Genomic DNA, 20,430 nt, shown 5'->3' on the forward strand with positions numbered 1-20,430 from the left:
CATACTAGGTGCTTTTATTGTCCGGTAAAAATTGTATTACTTAAGATATGGTTACAATTTAATACCGAGCTATAACTACATACAAAATTGGTATTACTTATCAATACCGATTATTATTGGTAGATTATTATATATGAGTGCTGCCCTGAATCGGATTTCTAAGAGTGTACAAAAGCTACTTAGCTTCCATTACCAACAATAAATAAGTTTTTATTAATAAATATTCTGTTTTCAGCTACATTCTACAAAACGATCGCTTTTATTCAGCTTGCTGCGGCAATACTATTTTTCATCATGTCATGTCTAATGCTGCATGGCTATCGGGCCGTAAGTGAAACGTTGAATTTCTACGGAAATTAAATTTATGATGTGGTTACATATCAATTTTATGTTTTTATGAAAATACATAAATATGTAGAGAAATCACCGTTTCATCATGCCATGGTTGGTTTCCTCTTACATATTACTGGGAGTCAGCCTTCTGTGGATGATCGTCACGCTGATAATACTCGTACCGACTGGAGGACTTGTAAAGCTAATTATGGCGCCTTTCGTCCTCTCCTGTGCACTTCAGTCCTACTTCATCTTTGTGGTTCACCGATTTGTGGATGAATTGAAGAGTGGAGATCCGGATCAGGTTTAGAGGATTAATTTGTGTTACAAATACCGTAAGAAATCTTGCGTAGTCGGGTAGATATTGATTGCTAGGTATTACAGTTGTTACCGTGCGGTTTAAAAATTGTACCGGTCGCGGTCCTTAAAAAAACTTTAAACCGAGAAGATAAACTTTAATCCCGAGCGTTTCTTAAGACTACACCGAATTGCTTATCAATTCGACCTTTATATATGAATACCGGTTGGTGTTATTTTAATATTAGACATCTAAGAGTGCATTAGGGGCCATCCATAACCTATGTAACACAAAAATTCGCGATTTACTAGACCCCCCTCCCCCGTTAACATGTGTAGCATATGGCAGGCCCGACATCTCGGGAGCCTTAGACCTCTCCCCTTCTTGCGTCACGTAATTTGTGGACGACACCTTGCTAGAAAGGAGATCTCGAGTGTGTATGGACTGATTAAGGTTTAATTACATATGTAACTCTTCACGTGTAATGTTTGTACATAAATTATACTCCATCACAAAATATAAACATAGACCTGGAATAACTGGATAGAATTATTATACTCACGTTTGTGTTTGTAGACCGATATGTACATATGTGTGTATGCAAATATATATGGATAACCATTTGCAAAATATTATGAATAAACAAATTATGTATAATTTTGGGAGAAATATTGTTCAAAAGCATTATGTATGTATGAAGATATTTATGCAGACAAAAAAAACTTATTTTTTAAATAGTGTCAAGCTTTCGAACTCGATTTCGAAACAGGAAATATTGCAAACCAATTATTATTTATTACCGATAGTCTCAGAATCTTGATGATTTATGTAAGTTTCAAAACAATTTACGATTATTTGCGATAAGCACAACCGTTAGTCACTACCTAGATAATTCGGCTTATTTTCATGATTGACTTCTTGCTCGTTGCGTTGGTGGAATTTTTTGAGGTACAACGCAAAAAAGGTCAAACAGGATTTTATCCAAGCAAGGCATGAATATGTATTACCGGTATCCCGATTGCTCGTGGTCATAACAATTTAATCATTTATTTATGATAAGATAACTCTGCAACAACAGGATTTTGCGTCATCCCATTCCTCGCAAATCAAAGTCACTGCTCGTACCTTGTTTTCAATTCATATTTTCATATCCCCGAAGCATAATTCGGTTCGCCAAGAACATAATTGAAGTTCAGTGACTGGCTAAGAAAAATTACCACGGGTTGTTATCCCGATCATGGTGAAGGATCAGGAATCCGAAGTAAGTTATTAAATATGTATAAATAAAATGTTTTTTACGTTTTCCTAATAGCTATGCACTAATTAAGTAAGCACATTATGTAAATACATGATAATTTGCTGCAGGGAGGAGATTCCAAATTTTGTTATAAATATGACACATCTTACCCGGGTCTTATTCTAGATGTAAGATTATGACGTATTTGAACACTTTTCAAGTTTATAAATTGAAGATGTGCTTTAATCAAAAATCATTTTTTTTATATTTATTTAGCAATTTTCTTGTTGGTTCGAACTTGCACAGATAATTCCCCATCTCTGCCAATTCCTTGGGGTCGAAGACATAAAGCAGTGTCGACTAGTTTGCAAATCTTGGAATTATGGTGCCACCCCCGTCATGAAAGCCAAGGCAGTGATCAACGTTCCACTTTATCATGAACATTCTAATGATGGCACACTTAAAGATGAACCACTTGAAGAAAACCAGGGTATTTTGGACGTTATTTCTGAAAGACTGAAATTCTGCTCGGTCAATGTCCAACTCCTGGCGCCATACACACGTCACACCACTCCTCCCCCCATCAACCCCAAAATCTTGAATTCAGTCAGAAATCTGAAATCAATTTATGTCCGATTTATTACACAACATGCCGCCCAGTGGCAGGCCGATTTGTGCGACCAAATTATACTGAACTCGTCCCCCACTCTGGAAGAATTAAGGCTTCACTGGGAAGGCAACTTCAATTTCGCTTCACTTTCTGGTACCGTCTTCCCAAAATTAAAAAAAACTGGGGCTACAATATGGCTCGGATCGGAAAAGTAAAATTGTTGAAGGAATTACTCAAGCAATTTCGAGGGTTTTCCCAGCTTTAGAATATCTCAGAATTAATGGAGGTCTTTTATATGAAATTTCAAAGATGGGAATCCTGCCAAAGTTTCCACTGTAAGTATCGTGCATACAGGCATAAAAATCCAGTATTAAAATAATACCAAGTGGTGGTCACAGATGTACATATGTTTGAGTCTACAAAAGTGGTGTTGAAAAGGAATACCGTGAAGTAAGAGCACAATATTAATGTCTGTGCTAGCAAATTTTAGCGGATCGGAACAAGTTTAATACCACACATTACATGATTTACTTGTTAATTTTCAGATCACTTAATTCTTTGGTATTAAATGAACAGTTTTACGTTAATGGGAATCAATATCTGCCGGAAATTCCTTCCTAATTGAGGAAGATTGAGTTCGACGGTGTTTGCTTCGATCACAACCAAGAGGAGGAGCTGCCCCCGAATCTGTACAACTTTTTAAAGAAACATTCACCCACGCTGGAAGACCTTTCCATCCGAATGTATTTTTGTTGCTGTTGCAATGAACAGGAATGGAAATTTCCAGCATTTCCGGCCTTGAAAAGCTTGAAGATATGTAACGTCTCTGCGCCCGTAAAGTCTCTGCGCCCAAAAAGTTAAAGCTTTGTACAATTCCTGACCAGGCTTTCGACATGGGTCTGAATATTGGTCCCAATAGTAGTGAAAATAGTGATAACTCTCCGATTACAATTGGTATACTAACCCAACTACTTAATGATAACACGAAAATTCTCACCAGCAGATTTGATAATCTTGATATCTCAGTCGCCCTCCACAAAGAGAAGCTTGATGAGCTTGAAAGTGAAGTAAAAAGTCTAAAGATTAAAGTATCCGAAATTACAGGTGAAAATGAGCGACTTTGGTGCGAGTTATCGAAAATTAATCTAATATTCTCAGGAATCCCTGAAAGAATCAATGAATCCCAAAAAGACTTATTTGATCAAGTGGCAAATGTTATTAAAGCAACAGGACACACGTACAACTTTGACACCGCATATAGAATTGGGAAACCATCAAAAAACTCGACTAGACCAATAAAAGTAAGGTTCTTATCACTGTTTGAAAGAAATGAAGTTTATGGAAATAGATTCAAAGTGAATAAGCCGACATTTATAAACGAAGATTTACCCGCATCGCTAAGAAACGATCATAGGATTCTACGACAGAAACGTTCTCAATTACGCAATCTGGGATATGATGCGAAACAAATTCACGTTGATTGGTCAAAGAGAACGATAAACAGTGGTGAGTCGTCTTTTTATCTACTAAATGGAAATTTTATTGAGAAGCATTATAAAACATCTACTACGCCGGCATTACATCGTGAGAAGCAAAGAACAAGTAACTTATCATTCGGTAATACAAGATCAAGTACCCAGCCGAGGGGGTCGCAAACCCCTGGAGTTGGAGCACAAGATCCCACTAGAACATGACCTAAATATAATTAGCGTATGGATGAAACTGTTCAAAATATAAGGAGAGAGATGCTCGACTGTTGGAGTATTTTCAGCTACTGATTTTATTAAACGCAGCTCATTGTCATACATATAAGATCATCATCTAAGTCATTCAACTTTTCATGCATGCATTTATCCACCCATAATATTAGGTGGTCAAGTATGTGCAATGATGCACATTTAGCGACATAATTCATATTATAACATACACAATCAGGGTTATTTTTAACACTCCCTTTAACAATTATTTACGTATGAATAATAATATGATTGCTTGGTCCATTGATCTCCTTGAGAGGCTGCTCCTCAGCTTGGCGTTGAATCCGTTTAGGACACATATTGCATTTCTTGACAAGAAATACTATTGCACACAGAAAAACTACTAGTGAAAATAATATCCCTAAAATTAACACTGTTATTTCTGATGCTGTCCAATTGTCATCGCTGAATGAGAACACCTGCAGATGCCTGGCTTCTTTTTGAATCCGTTCGTCATTTGTGTTCCAGATTTCATTTAAGTCTTCACTTAAATGACTCCAATTGACTCGCGGATTCAAGTGCCAGTTTACGAGTTCAGAAAAAAGAGGATCTTCTCGCTCTTTATAGACGACACGTAATATATTTCCCTTGAATTCAACCTCGTTCAGAGTGAATGTCAAAGATAGTGGCAATGTGAATACTTTGTCTGGACATTTTACTCTCCTCTTGCCGACTAAGTACTCTCCTCCTGGACAATATACATGATAAAGACTGTCAAATATTTTTACTTGTACAAACTCTTTTTCATCTCCAATTGCCGAAATCTGACACTTCTCAATCTTATAGAGTTTTCCTCCGTTTGAGAAGGACGATTCATTTCGACACTTGTTTGAAGTCGTCATTTCAATGTTGTTGTGAGCTTTTTCATAAAAAGTCTCATACACACATTCTTCTCCCACATGCAATGTGGCAACAGTCGGGCCTGAGTATTCCATACGACAGGTTAAATTATCTCGTTTCAACATTAAGAAAAACGGATCTGCTGTTAGTTTAGTGAGATTTTTGTTCACTATTGGCACCGAGAAATCCAAATTTATTTGAGTTCTCTCCTTGTTCATTTGGCATAAGTGAAATATTCCAAACTCCACTGGACACTCGTCTCCACAAGGCAGAGTGAAATTCAGATATTCCAAAAGGTCAGGAGTCATTTGTTTTTTCTTCCATGCTTTTTTCGTGTCCCAAATCACTTTTCTCCCCTCAACCAATTTACTTGTGAGGTAAGAGATTAAATATTGTATGGTTACAACTCCTTCCTTAAAGTGAAATTAAAGCGATTCTCATATTTATCGCATGAAATCCGATCACCACTGGTTCATATCTCTTTCTCCACAAAACAGGACTTCCCTCTTTGTGTAAATCGGTTGCTCCAATAGTTAAAAATGAGAGCAATAAAGCCATAAAACTCCACAATAAACTGGGTCGCTTTGGGTTGACAATAACACTGCACAGTGCTCTTCTCTTCTCTCCCTTTGCAGGAGGAGGAGGGACCATTCCCATCAAATATCTTTTCGTCTCAAACGACTCCCTCACCACTGATTTGGTTAAAATATCAGCAGGTTGAACTTTGTCAGGCAAATGCTCCAATACGACTTGGTTTGTTTCAACCAGATCTCGCATGAAGTGATGCCTAATGTCAATGTGTTTTGATTTGTCGTGGAATTCATCATTTTTCGCCAGTCTAATTGCACTCTGGCTGTCCGTTTTTAGACAGATAGGTTCATTTTCAAGTGAAATCATATCTAGCTCTAAGTATAATCTGGTTACCCAGACCGCTTCTTTTCCAGCGAGAGCTAAAGCTACATATTCAGCTTGGCAACTGGATAAACTTATGCAGGTTTGTCTCTTACTCATCCACACGATGGGAGAGTTGTTGTGAGTGAATAATACACCCGATGTTGATTTCCGTGAAGTTGTGTCGGAGCCGTAATCTGCATCTACGTACGCACAGACGACGTCTCGGTCTGCCTCACTTTCAGTGTACATAATACCAAGAGATTTTGTCCCTTTTAGGTATTGCAGGATTCTTTTTGCTGCATTCATATGTAGTTTGTTGTAGCTCCCAAAAAACCGGGATAAATAATGCGTGGCATACGCAATATCTGGTCGTGTACATCGCACTAGAAATAATAGTGAACCAATGAGTTGTTGAAACTCTAAATTTGGGTCGCATTCACTCCCGTCAAACTGCAAACCAGGCTGCATAGGAATTGGTAGTGTGATGCAATCTTGCATTCCAAATCTCTCAAGCAAATCCTCGATATACTTGGTCTGGTGCAAGAATATTCCTTCCTCCACTTGTAAGATTTCAATGCCGAGAAATCTGACAAGGGGTTGAATTGTAACTTTGAATGAAGCTTTTAACTTCTCAATTTCTGCAAGCAACTCCTTTTTGTTTTTACCAGCAAAGAGTCCATCGTCAACGTATATTACTACGTATATTTTTCCCGTGGATGTTGTTTTCATAAACAAGCATTTGTCGCTTTTGGATTGTACATATCCCATTTCTTTCAGCTTTGCGCTAAATGTCTCGAACCAAGCCCGTCCTGATTGTGGCAGTCCGTATAAGGTTTTGTCCAATATGTAGACCATATCAGATCCGATTTCATAACCTTCAGCTTGTTCCATGTATACTTCTTCTTTTAGTTCTGAATTCAAGTAAGCTGTTCCTATGTCGAATTGTACTAATTTTAATTTCCTTGCTGCTGCTACAGACAACAAAGTTCTGATCGTCTCATATCTGCTAACTGGTGCAAATGTTTCAGTGTAATCTACACCTTTGACTTGGTTAAAACCCTTCACCACTAAGCGTGCTTTAAATTTCTCAATTTCACCGTTTGGATTGTGCTTAATTTTATAAACCCACCGGTTTTTCAGCACCTTTTTTCCTACGGGTCGTTTTACAAGTCTCCATGTTCCATTTTCAGAATGACTTCTCATTTCAGAATCCATCGCCTCCTTCCACTCTCCAGCATATTTAGAGCTGAGAGCTGCTGAATAAGTTGTTGGCTCGGTGTTTGTTGCGTGCATAGCTACATTTGCGTCACCGCTGCCGGCTTGATAAAACTTCCTTTGTTGCCTCTCCCTTTTGGGTTTAGAGGAACTGGGCTGTGGTGGGAGGGAGGTGTTCACAAAATTACGGTCTTCTTGTGATGCTTCCCATTGTATCTCATCTGCCCATGTTTCGTTGTGCTGATGAACTTTGGGGTTAGTTTGCTGCGGAGAATTGCTTGCTGACGAATAAGTCTCAGCTTCTTCATCCTCTGTCTCACTTGCCCCGTCTGTTTGTTCAGTTTCATCATTTCTTACTTCTTCGGTAGAAAATGTAGTAATAATCTCATCAGGTTAATCGTTAGTAATGCTCTCTCTTCGAGAAGCATTTGTTTCGATAAAATTCACATGTTTAGCTTGGTAGTGATATTTTCCTTCCGCTGGATCATACAAAATGTAGTTCTTTGAATTCGCATCAAAAGCGAAAGCTTTACTCCCAAAAATCCGAACATGCTGTAAAGTAGGTTTCTTTCCTATAACTTGTTCGTATGGAGTTTTTTCTGTATTTTTCGTACTCAAGGTTCTGTTGAGTACGTAGCATGCAGTTCGGATTGCATCCTCCCAGTGCGATTCATGCAGCTGACTTTGGATCAGCATTGACCTCGCTGCATCTTGTTCGATTCGCATTTCACGTTCTACGAATCCATTACTGGGACTGCACTGAGGTGAGTTGAGACCGAATCGTATTCCTCGTTTAGAGAAGAAGGATACCAATTCTTGGCATTTGTACTCGCCCCCATTATCCGATCTGAATATCTTCACGTTATTTCCGTTCTGAGTACGCATGAAGTTAATCGCATCTATAACATTCATTGCGGTTTCACCTTTTTTCTTTTGGAAATATACTTGTCTAAAAGCTGATGCTTCGTCCTTTACTACAAGGAAGTACGAATTTCCATTTTTCGAAATTGCATTTGCATAACCAAGATCGGAATGTAAGCATTCTCCTGGCAAATACAGTTTTTTCAACTGTAACGTAACTCTTCTTCTTGGACTTTGCTTTCATGCATATTTCGCACTTGAAATTCACATCCTCTCGCTTCATATTTTCCAGGCCATACGCAGCCTCTTTGTCCTTAGTATCGTTCAGAAACTTGGAATTAATATGAGCTAATATCTCGTGCCATACGACAGGCTTGATACAGGCCATCGCTCTGTTTACAATTGGCTTGAATTTCATTATTTGAAGACCGTCTCTTCGTTCGGCTTCAATATCACGCTGTCCATCGCGATAATAAATAATTTGATTATTTCCGCTTTTGCTTACTACTAAGCCTTTGTCGAGAAGAACATTTTCTGACAGTAAATTTGCCCCCCCTGGCACATATTCAACTTGGTAAATAGTTATTTCCACCCAAACTTTGTTAATAAGTGCTTTCACTTTCACTGCTCCTACGCCTTTTACAAGCATGAGAGAGTTATCGGCCATGCTGACCGATTTTGGGCATGGGTATTCTTTATATTCGAAAAACCAGTCTTTTCGCCCACAATAATGGCGATTTGCACCAGAGTCATTTATCCAAAGGTCACTTAGCCCACCAGCCATATAAGCTCCTTCTGATTTTTCATCAGATTTCTGTTCCTTCTTTGCAGAATCTTTATCTTTGAAGGTGCACTCACTTTTCCAGTGGCCCTTTAATTTACAGATGTGACATTTAGTTTTCTTTTTCAGATCACTAATTTCTTGTCTGGTTCGCTTTGGTCGCTCTTTCTTGGCTGCATATGCTTTTGATGTCTCTTCGACATGTGAAGCATTTTTGTACGTCTCGCCATCTTCTAACTCCCAGGTTTTCAACCTGGAGAGAAGTAGAGCTGATGTTTGTTTCGCAATCTCAACTGACCTCCAGGCCTCTCGAAATTGGCGAAACTTTTCGTCCATCATACTGGAAATTATCCTAGCGACCTCCATCTCGTAATCAATTACAGCTCCCATACTTCGCAGTTGGGCGGCATAATTTTGTATTTCAATCATTGTTTTAACTGGGGACTTGCCTGAGGTTACCATAATGCTGTAATATTTCTGCCACAGCACTTGTTTGCTCTCTCCACTGATGCTTTGGTACATCGTGTTTAGTTTATTCCAGATTGCATGGGCTGTTGCACACCCAGAAACTCCACCTCGGCGTCAGTCATGCACAAATATAACGAAGTCATAGCTTCATTGTTGCGTTTATCCCATTCTTTTTGAGGATCACCTACTGCTGCAGGTCTGGTGGATGTTCCGTCCACTATTTCGTTTAGGTCATACGACCTAAATAGGCTTGACATCCTCACTTTCCAAACACGGAAATTATCACCGTCAAGTTTAGATATCGAAGATGTGTCAAACTTTCTACGGATTGATTGCAAGGAGTGTTTTCTTGTGCTGGAAAGTTTGTACGTTTCCACGGAATCACATGACCTTTCCAGTTTAGACGTATTTCTTCCTTCAGAAGACAACTTTATCGATTCACTGAAAAATTTCAAGATTTGTTGCGACATTGAAAGAAAGAAAGAAAGAAATGGTCACCAGGTAGCTAAGCCTAGCCGTTATGTGCGATTCTTGCAGATTTTTGGCATGATGCGAGGCATTCGGCGACTAAACACTTAATAAACATGGTTTTTTCATTAAAGTTATATATTCAGAGATAATAAGAGTTACATACTTATTTGGACAGTTCTATTAAATACGTGTATGATTTGTTATACATACATATTATGTAAGACTTGTATTATGTACAAGTTATTGAGAACTATTGATCTACATATATACAAAAGACCTGCATGGTTTCCAATATATAGGCTTTGTAAATCAGGAGGAATATGTATATAAAATTACATAATTTTAAATAAATGCTAAGAAAATACTGTTCCATCACATAGTCTACGATGCAAGTAACCATTAACTTGTACAAATATTGTACGTACATATTTAGTTATGCATTTCTTGTGAAGGATTAGCCCAATTGCAATAAATACGCTGACCATATAAATTTAACCAATTAACAAAAATGTGAACACCCCGTGTTAGAGTAAAAAAATGCCCTGTCAATCCTGGTTTCATAGCGAAATATTTGTGTGGATTTAATATTAATAGACAAAGAAGTTTCTGGTTCCGTGACCTGTCACGATTACACTAACACTCATCCCTGCGGCGATTCAGTAAATTGCATGCACGAGTCTTAAAGTTAAAAGCTCGTTTCATAGAGCAAATTTAACTTTAAACTGTGCTTACCCAATGCCAAATCATTTACTTAAACTCACTTGTTGGCTTCTTCTATTATTAAAGTGGCTTAAGGTGCTCGATTTGTCTGTTCGTTTGTCCGTCCCTTTGCACATATGTAGACAGAATGTTTGCAGAACGCCTCAACATAATCAAACGTCATTTTCGTCATTGTGCTTCTAATTCTTAATTCTCGGTCTAGTTAGATAGGGGCCAATCCGACCACTCCCACGGCCGCTGGGCGTGTGGTCCAAAATTAAATTTAACCATGGGGAGTCATCTTGAAGGAAATTTCAACACGAACTCAATATATATTTACATTGCCGACCCCGACCAATTCATCACCGATTGCACGAGGTCAAAGGCTACACTAAATAAAGTTGAGTAAATTTACCCTGGCAAAGGTAAAATTTACTCAAGGTTGAAAGATTTTTGCTCAACCTTGGGTAAATTTTACTCAATAGTTGCCTTGCTGCAACTTTACTCAAAATTGAGTAAATTTTAATTAAATTTATTTAGAGTGTACAGATGGCTAAATACTCAATTGGTGTAATTTTTCACTTTAATATATGTAAATATGCATTACCCTACTTTCTTATGGTCGTTGAAACCGTTTATTAATCTATGATAATGTTAGTTAGTGAAAATTTTACACGGAACGAGTTATGTCTTCGATGAATGTAGGCAGGAATAGTCTTGCATGAAATGTTGGCCCAAATTCTTTGAATGATCACCACATGTACATATGTAGCCTAGCGATGAATAGCAAATGAAGTTCCACATGAGTTCCGGTCCAGTACTTTCAGTTACATGAACATATATACATATCAATAAGTGACAAGCTTACTAACTTCACAATTTGTTAATATGATGATACATTTGGGTTGCGACATGGTCATCAGCTCTATTTAGATACGTATACATATGTAAATCTGCAGCAACATACGTACTTATGTATATATTAGTAAAAAGCTGACTACGCAGTTGAATTAATTAGAAAAAGTTTAACTTGCAATTTGCAAGTTGCAAATTTAATTAAAAATTCACCTTAACACAGAAACAGAACTATACCTACATAAAAATCGAAGATTGTATCACTTTTCTAATCCTTCCAGTACAAAAATAAAATCGGAAAAATGATGGGTAAGTATAATTGTTTATAGTCATACAATTACAACTTATTTAAATACAAATGTACATAATTATAGTTTTTATTATGTAAACTTATGAAAGTATAAAATAGTGTGAGCTACTTAATGTGATTGAGTTCTCCGTCTATTCCTCAGTGAGAAAAGTACTTATCTTCAAAACGCATTGTCATAGTCAAACCCGGTTTTCGCCAATATGCTTGTAATTTTTGGTTCGATCGAGTGGTCAGTGTGGTCAAGGGCAAGGTTACCCTGGCGCGTGGTCAAAAGTAAAATCTTAATTTTTAAACGTGATGCCATTTTTAAAAAATCACCGCTAATTCAAAATCGTAATTAATTTTGATATATGTAGTACCATGACCATGGTGCAAACCCTCATAAATGCAATATTGTTATATAGACATTTCTGGTGTCATTTGAAAGAATATTTAACAAGCTTTGATACTACGTTTTTATGTGCGATTGACAGGATTTTATTTAACTATAGGCACCACACACATCAGGACCTCAGAGTCTCTCCCTTTCCAAGAGTCCAACAATCCAGAAGTGGACGTATCAAATCATCCGCAAAATAACGATTCTGTAAAGAAGATTAGCGTAACAAATCAATTTACAGGAGCTGCTGTTGCCACATGTCTGGGGCCCGACCTTACTGTGATTAAGGTATTTACAACACAGTTTTTGTTAGGTTTATTAAAAACTAGAACATTTTGTTGCGTAAATTTTCAAGGGTTTCTACTTCTTGTTCTATGCCGCCCTGGGATCATTATTTCCATTTCTGAGTGTATATTTTAAACAACTCGGATTAAATGGAGCTCAGGCCGGGGTGCTGATTGGAATTAGACCATTGATCGAGTATATTGCGGCGCCATTGTGGGTCAGCCTTGCTGAGAGGTTTGTGGAAAATATGTACAAGTAGGATACCCCGGGTAGTAGTAAGTAATACTCGCAACCCGACTTGAAATCCTTACCGGCTACCCAGCTGAGTATTTATGTTTCAATAATATCGAAAATTTTCTTAATTTTTTCGAAGCTTTTAAAGATTTACAATTTTTTAAAATTCTAAGTTGCAAACTTGATATTACAAAGGTGAAAAAATTGTAAATAATTTTAAACTTTATAGATAATTTCCACACAAGATATGACCAAATGTGTACACATTCGTTCCAAATATATTCTTTTTAATCAAGTACAAAAATTAAATGGTTAGGATTGGTAAATTTTTGTAAGGTTTTGAATTTCAAGAAAGAAAATTGTATCTAAATTACTCGCCCGGGTAGACCGGTTACAATAAATACTACCGAGCCTTGTCCGAGTATCGCAAAATGGACCGGGTATCTGTAGCATCCGTAAAAGAAGTACAATTATGTGTGGCACAAATCAATAAAACTGAGTTATCTAAATAGGAGGAATCGCCTAAAGATCTTCCTGCTAACGTCGTTATGTTTCTGGATATTATTCACTTTCCCCCTTGGCTTCATCCACGCAGAACCGGTCGCCTGTATCCATAAAGTTAATAGTACAGCCGCAGTAATTATGAGCGCTGACCCTGTCCAAGTTCAATTCTACGATAGAAAGAGGCGCGACATTTCAAATGATAATATGATACTGCTCGACTCGATATGCCACCACGTTTCGAAGAGAGACCTGCCCAACGCGAAAATGAATCCAGGGATAACCCCCAATAAAGTTCACCACGCCATGAATTACGATCCTAGTAGACATGCCGCCTGGGTTTCATCATCCCTTTCAAGTCAAATCTTTAAAAAACAAGATGTCAATATAGTTTTCTATCTTCTGTTAGTGTTCGTTTTAGTCGGTGCAGCACTGTCCTCACCGGCAACCGTGATTTCAGACTCGGTCGTGTTAAGATATTTGGGAGGTGAGGGCGGGAAAAGATACGCACATCAGAGAATACTTGGGTTGTGTGGATGGGGCATTGCCGCGTTTGTGATGGGGCTCGTCCTGGATTATGTCCCGTTTCCATGGAGGAAGTGTGAACCATTGTTGTAGGTAACTATGTAGTAATGTAAGTCTCGCCTACCGTATGTTTTTAGATTTTGACGAAAATACTCGTTATCGATCACAGATTTACTTAATATGCAATCTGTAACTGCTAATAGTTAAAGTCGACGGATATATTTGCAAACGAAGAGGAAAAACGCGTCTTGAAATTCACAAATTTTAGATATTGAAAATTTACTGCTCCATTTCTCTTGAAAATATCCCAAGAAAGCCCAAGCATGAACTCCTTGTATTGGTAGATCGCGTCTCTTGCAAATTTCATATGTCTTAAATTTCTTTCCGATTGACACGAGTTTGTTCAGAAGCCGTGACCTTATACGCTGGGAGACTTATCCATATTCTTAGTCGTTCGACAATGGGAGGCATAGTAACAACCGCGCTAAAGGGTTAATGTAACTAATTTCTGATGGGTTAATATAGGAGAGACACTACACCGTCTGTTTCTTAGCATTTGTTGTGCTAATGGGATTAGCCATTGCAGTAGCTTCGACGATGAAAATCCCGGAAGTGCAATTGTCAGACGGAGAATTACAGATTGATGTACGACAAAGTGAGGATGGCAGTGGATTTGAAAATGTGCACATTGATGAAGCTCAAGCGCCTGTAGAGAAGGTTATTTGATTAACCTTAAGGATACTATACGCAAAAAGGTGTAAAATTTATTAAAGCTTGAGTAAAAATGAAGGCGACGCAACAAATGAGTAAAAGCTATTCTACCGCTAAATGAATTTTATGTTGGAGAAATTTTACCAAAGTTATGTCATTCTGTTTCTTTTACTCGAACTTGAGCAAATTTTGCACATTTTTATTTAGAATATTACAAAACTTATCAATTCTATGGACAGGTCCCCGACATTGACATGACTGGAATTCCTGGTTCAACTGTGTTTGCCCAACAAAATAAAGCTATCTCGGGATGGCTTATAGTGCTCAGACATCCACAAAATTCACTAATTGGCATAGCATTCTTATTCATTGCCTGGATAATGGGGATTGGAGCTGGGTTGATCTTCACGTTTCTATTCTGGCATTTGCAAGTTGGTTTTAGAATTTTTACTTTTATAGTTAATCCATTAATTATATTTAACAATATCAAAATTAACAGGATTTTGGTGGCACCACGACCCTATTTGGATTGGCTTGCCTTGTAAATCAAGTTTCTGAAATTGCTGCCTATTTTTTCGCGCCTCAATTTATCATTCGATTGGGACACGTTAACGTGCTCTGTGTCGGGTTACTGTGTAACGTGGTCCGATTTCTGTACATCTCGTTTCTTACCAATCCATGGTGGGTGTTGCCGTTAGAATTTGTTCAAGGTATGTACATACTACTAGGTACTACTAGGTGTAAGAAATCCTGTATTAAAATTATAGCAAGCGGTATGCATAAATGATTCTCAAAGTGTTGATAAATAATACTGTGGAGAAATAGCTCGGAATTTACATAAGATTTACAATATCGTTGGGAAATTTTTATGGTGGGTATAGTATAATGTTGGTATGGGTATGGGTTCAACTTTCATGGCCAGATAATATTTAATAATGCGTTCATGACTATATTAGATTTCTAACAGTATGGATTTTATATTGCCTACTTGGAACACACCTTTGAAAACTTCTTAAAATAATTGAAACAGGTATTACACACGCCACAATCTGGGCCGCTAGCTGCTCCTACCTGACTAAGAACACACCCCAAGATTTAAAACTACAAGATCAAAACGTATTGGAAGGATTATATCATGGACTCGGGAGGGGTTTTGGTACAGTGGTAAGTTAATAACAGCTTTACACTTTTACACGGTTTGTAAATACTTTCGCTAAAACGTTTAGCCTAGAAAAAGTTCACCACTTTAATAAAGATATGTATTTATTACTTACGTTCCTAAATAGATCGGTGGCATCTTGGTTACTTCGCTTGGAACCAGGCCAACATTTATGCTGTACAGTATAATTTGTGCTATAACATTGGTGGGGTTTTTGCTCTTAACATGTTACAAAAAAAAAGAAATTGGACAAATTAATCGACTTCAAGAAGTAGGTCCACACAATATCGCTGCTGATACGGGAAGATCATCGAAATAGGTTGTGGCTCCACATATAGTGGGACATCTGATGACTAGAAAAGCGAGAGATTTTGATTAGTGGGTTATATTCCCCAAGTACTAATTAGTTTAGAGCATTCTCTTATTTTCTTCGGGAGTGCATTCCATGAGCACTATAAGAAAAATGTCAGCGACAAATGTGTAACAAATAGGATTTGATATACTCAGCCTGTCAATCTTACTTTCAAAACGAAATACGTATTCAAACCTTTACAAAAATAACACAAAATTAGTAATCAGATTTAGTGTACTTCAGAAAAATCGGTTAACGCTGAGGGCAAGTGGTGGTACTGGGTACGACTGTAAAAACCATAGTGTTCCATAGTGTTCTAAAATTTCATTGATAGCTAAGAATGTGTGTAATTAGTTAATAGTTACTTGAAAGGAATTAGGATGAGCTTAAATATGAAAATTATGTATGCGGGGAGCTGCGCTTATTTTCTTGTTTGAAAAATTAAAATTAGTCTGGTCAAAATCAGTGAAAACCATTTCATGTCAAGGCATTGTCCATACATATATTGTGCCATCATGTTCAACACAGTACGATGGGAAACCTTGTCCAACCTGCCATGGTTAAAATGATGACGTAATATATTGACGAGCCCATACTCCTAATTTCACAGAAAAAGTAATTAATTTTATAACAATTCATTTAGTCAAAATTATTGAGAACGCAGACCGGTTTTAGATTCTTCTGTATTCAGTTGAAAATTGCATGATACAAATACGCCCCTGAAATCTGGAATCGCTCACGGAGATGGCGCTGCCCGTTAAGCTCGTAAGACAGGCTGATGTAATACTGTAACCATATAAATTCGGTCATCCCGTGCTGGTTCCCCACAAACAATGGTGGGCATAATTGTGACATTTCATCTGATGCACACCTCACAACATGGGTCTCGTCGGTTTCAGGATGAATTGTTTCTTTGTTGGTATTGATAATTTCATTGAGGAAAACGCCTGCTAGGAAGTTAGCATGTAGAACTTTATGAGGTGCTAATAAAAATTATACAGCGAAATTTTACATCCTTAATTTTTATATTTTCAATTTGTAGAAGCTGAATTTAAAGAATTATCCACATGGCATTTGAAATTATTAATGTTCCCATTCTGCATGTTCCACTGTTATTCCTCATTTGCCGATAGGTCTCTTAGTAGTTGCAGCTCTGGTGGTAGCAGCTGGTTTAGTTGTTAGTGCTGCGGTTGTAGTAGTTGCTGGTGCTGCTGTAGTAGTTGCTGGAACATTTCGGCAAATCCCATCAGCCGTCTGACCTTGTTTAACACAAGTCAAACCGGTGTGGCATTCAAGATGGTTTACTGAGTTGAAGGTACATTCTGTCCCTTCCAAGCCACCACAGAGCTGCTTAGCATCATCCCAAGTTTGAGCTGGTGTATTCTTGCATTGACACTGACCCTTGATGCAAGCTAAGCCACGACCTCCGGCCGTCATCATCTCAGAACCGCATTCATATGGGGCACAAGATTCCAAGTGTCCTGATAAATAAGATGAGGGCAATGATAGAATTTCATCTAGTCTGCAGCAAATTCAACGAACAACATTTGCAAATACCTTTGTGGCAATAGCTCCCGTCTGTGCCCATAATGAATCCAGCATCACACTGGCAACTGTACCCAGTGTTCGAGGCTAAAGAGCTGTCCTCCAGACAAACCGTTTTGTCTCCACATTTGTCAGTTGCATGGTCAGGGATACAAGGGAGACCCAGTTTGATTGTACATGTGTTATCATTGGAGTTGTACCACATGTTGACTGGATTCCGGCACTTGCATCTTCCACCGTCGCAAATTAATTGGTCTCCTGGCATGCACTCAGCTGTAGTCTCACAAGCCCCGTTGGCCCCGGAGTAACAAACGGAATCTGGACCTGATGGAAGTGAAATTGGAATATAGTTTTAAACAGCAAATTGAAATAAATTTAAGCCGTTGCATTACACATAAGTGCATACCCATAACCTGGGGCCAGTTGCAGTAGGTCGCCTGCGATTTGCAGGAAACCATGAGTGCTCCAAGGATGAGGAACAATCTGGGAATATTGGACATCTTGGATATATTTACTTTGGTCGATTAGATTGGCCTTGAGATTGATTTTGGGAACGCGTATGCTGCTTGAATGCTAACTTGTAGCAAACACGAACGCTTTTATACCCGTGTCAGTGGCTTGTATATCCGAGAAACAATAATGGCACTTCCCATGTTCATACCTGAATGGCAAACAAAATAAAGTAAGTAAATAAATCAAATCAGCCAGATTTGTCCTTCATTGAAATTGAGATCAGATAGTGTATTTGAGCAGGTGCGAATTGAAAATCATTCCATAGACGTGGCGGCCACATCGTCCCCAAGCGAAATTAAGTAAGTAGACCTCAAATTATCAAATCACTCAAAGCAGAAATTGACTCCCACATCTTGACGTCAGCCTGAACAAACGGCCTTCACAATGAATACAATAATGAATGTTATAACACCATTGGCGGTAGGCACAAAAATAAGAGTATAATGAAAGATTGCAAAATCCAATATCTGCGCATCAGAATTAGAGAATTAATTAGTCGGTTTCTGTGAGTGAAGTATTTTTGTGAATTAAATATGATAATGAATCGAATATTTTTATGAATGAAATGACGAGGAGAATACTCAACAAATTTATCAATTTTTGAAGATGGATCTGGTCGAACATCGAGGTGGGGAAATTTTATTGACATTATTTACTAATTACCTAAACCAGTTTGATCCCACGATCCGAACAATTAAAGGTTCTGGATCGGCGGAACGAGTGCAAAAATCATTCTTATTGATAACGCTTTTGAATACATAGGCCGAAGTTGTTCATTTATCATGGTTAAATTTTTATATATCTTTCTAAAATGTTAATGCGCAGCGAGGTTGACAGAGTACAACAGACTTGTACCAATTAATTTAAATACAAAGTCGAACAAGTACATTTTACAACAGGGGATATGACAGGATTTGTGGTATTTATGAGTTTAACCTAAATCTGGCAGGAAGTCAATTACAATCATGCATAAAGGCCCTTTGTTAAGAATTTGATCCAGATGCGACGCGTGTATTGTTCAATTGGAATATTTGGTTATGTGCGGTTTTCGTTGTGCAATAATTTTAATAGATGAAATCGCCAATCTAATGAACACGACAGTCCGCCCGACAATTACAAACACTTTAGACTATTAGGTGTGATCCATAAATTATGTCACGTACAAAACCCTTTATTAAGGCCCAACAAGAGAACCTTAAATAACAACTTGGATTTTGAACAAATTAATCTCATTAGACTACATAAACTCACCATGCTCTTGGCTCATTCCATCTGAACCCACACGATCGTCCTCGCACCCATATTTGATATCTTGTCCACAATCATATCACAGTTGCATAATATAAAATAAAACATATCATAAAAATCAAAATTTGAAAATTAATTTTTTTCGCAAAGATATAGCATTTTAAAGAAAATTTGCAAATGCATTGAAAATGCTTTCGTCACGAAAGTGTTGGTTCAAAGGGGTAGGTTACATTTACAGATTTCGTTCATTGTTCATTATTTGCTATGAAAAATTTTAAAAAATTCAAAAATTCAAAAAAATCTGAAATTTGAAATGTATTTAAAAACTCGATTATCGAGAAGACGGACAGGAATCGCTCATTGAGAGATAAGCCAATCGATGCCTTTGGGCCTGAGGAAACAAAAAAGTTTAAAACCCCACGCGATTTTTGTCCGTCTTGGAGTTTTGGCAATTTTTCGAAAAGGTAAAATTAACATGGGCTGCTTGTGTAGACAGTAGTAAATAATTCTGTGTTCCTACGTGGCCGGGAACATTGACAAAGTGTGAGTTGTGTAGTGTTCTCTTGCAAAAGAGAGAAAATACATGGCCAGGCAACCACCACCACCAGGGAGCAGGGTTTAGCACCTCTATTTCCTGGTACTTGATCAAACGTGTTGCTTACAAATGGAATGAGCCTCTTATCGTACACGAAATTTATCCACATGAGAAGCCACAGCATCTTAGATTTTATGACAATGGTTTCCAAAATTTCAGTTCAGAGGTTGACCCTTTAATTTTTATAAAATTTCAAGAGTTTGAAAAATCTACCGCGAGTTGCAAATTTCTTCGCATTCTATGATGATGAATTTTGTAATTTTTACAAATTTTTGAAACTGTTGCTACAACTTCACACACATTATAAGTACATACATACAGTTGTTTTTAATTTCTACAAATTTTTCAAACTACTTATTAAGTGAGATTTAGCAACTTTTTGAATTATGAAAATTTGAAACAATATTCCTTTTGTAATTTTGTGTTCATTTCTTAAGAAAATGATTTCATAATTACACTTGATCGCAACCAATTAAAATTTTCAGTTAACAATGTTCTAGGTTTTTGACGAAAAGTCCACTTTTTATCATTGGTCAATATAGACAAAATTCCAAAATTTTAGAAGAAAAATGTATAATAAATTCACTTAAAAAATCCTACTAGTTTTTCACAAATACCGAAGCAAAATTATTTTTTTCTAGAAATTTTGGTCTCCAGGTAATTTGTGCAGTACACATATGTGTGTATCGGGGTAATTAGCCGTGAACGGAAAATAAAATACTACACAAATAGGTGTACTTCATCGTTAAGAGGT

General features: G+C 37.5%; 2 protein-coding genes across 4 annotated transcripts; one reads left to right on the top strand and one right to left on the bottom strand.

Annotated features, from left to right (window-relative positions):
• The first annotated feature begins 1,783 nt into the window (after positions 1-1,783).
• Positions 1,784-16,582, top strand: LOC110855517 (major facilitator superfamily domain-containing protein 6). 3 transcript variants are annotated; one of them, XM_035856277.1, is made up of 12 exons: positions 1,784-1,892; positions 1,997-2,056; positions 2,145-2,928; positions 3,024-3,984; positions 12,121-12,296; positions 12,364-12,527; positions 13,040-13,646; positions 14,079-14,270; positions 14,504-14,695; positions 14,764-14,974; positions 15,295-15,428; positions 15,551-16,582. In XM_035856277.1, exons 8-12 carry the CDS (start codon positions 14,121-14,123, stop codon positions 15,740-15,742), a joined length of 879 nt encoding a protein of 292 aa, XP_035712170.1. In that variant the 5' UTR covers positions 1,784-1,892; positions 1,997-2,056; positions 2,145-2,928; positions 3,024-3,984; positions 12,121-12,296; positions 12,364-12,527; positions 13,040-13,646; positions 14,079-14,120; the 3' UTR covers positions 15,743-16,582. The 3 variants fall into 3 exon arrangements, with proteins under 3 accessions (XP_035712170.1, XP_035712169.1, XP_035712171.1); XM_035856278.1 differs by lacking the exons at positions 1,784-1,892; positions 1,997-2,056; positions 2,145-2,928; positions 3,024-3,984 and having other exon boundaries at positions 11,695-12,296; XM_035856276.1 differs by lacking the exons at positions 1,784-1,892; positions 1,997-2,056; positions 2,145-2,928; ... (3 more) ...; positions 15,295-15,428; positions 15,551-16,582 and adding an exon at positions 11,334-11,628 and having other exon boundaries at positions 13,040-14,115.
• A 199-nt stretch (positions 16,583-16,781) lies between these two features.
• On the bottom strand, positions 16,782-18,120 carry LOC110855680. The gene is made up of 3 exons (XM_022104089.2): positions 17,727-18,120; positions 17,333-17,644; positions 16,782-17,256 (listed from the first exon to the last, which is right to left on the bottom strand). Exons 1-3 carry the CDS (start codon positions 17,818-17,820, stop codon positions 16,895-16,897), a joined length of 768 nt encoding a protein of 255 aa, XP_021959781.1. The 5' UTR covers positions 17,821-18,120; the 3' UTR covers positions 16,782-16,894.
• Between the last annotated feature and the right edge of the window lie 2,310 nt (positions 18,121-20,430).

The sequence above is a fragment of the Folsomia candida genome, unplaced genomic scaffold (genome assembly GCF_002217175.1).
Source record: "Folsomia candida strain VU population unplaced genomic scaffold, ASM221717v1 Fcan01_Sc013, whole genome shotgun sequence".
Classification (NCBI taxonomy): domain Eukaryota; kingdom Metazoa; phylum Arthropoda; class Collembola; order Entomobryomorpha; family Isotomidae; genus Folsomia; species Folsomia candida.

Coding starts and splice junctions, on each gene's coding strand:
- LOC110855517 (XM_035856276.1), top strand. Junction 12,297..12,363: donor CCGACCTTACTGTGATTAAG/GTATTTACAACA, acceptor TAAATTTTCAAG/GGTTTCTACTTCTTGTTCTA. Junction 12,528..13,039: donor TGGGTCAGCCTTGCTGAGAG/GTTTGTGGAAAA, acceptor TTATCTAAATAG/GAGGAATCGCCTAAAGATCT.
- LOC110855680 (XM_022104089.2), bottom strand. CDS start 17,820: ATGTCCAATATTCCCAGATTGTTCCTCATCCTTGGAGCACTCATGGTT. Junction 17,645..17,726: donor CAACTGGCCCCAGGTTATGG/GTATGCACTTAT, acceptor CACTTCCATCAG/GTCCAGATTCCGTTTGTTAC. Junction 17,257..17,332: donor CGGGAGCTATTGCCACAAAG/GTATTTGCAAAT, acceptor CTTATTTATCAG/GACACTTGGAATCTTGTGCC.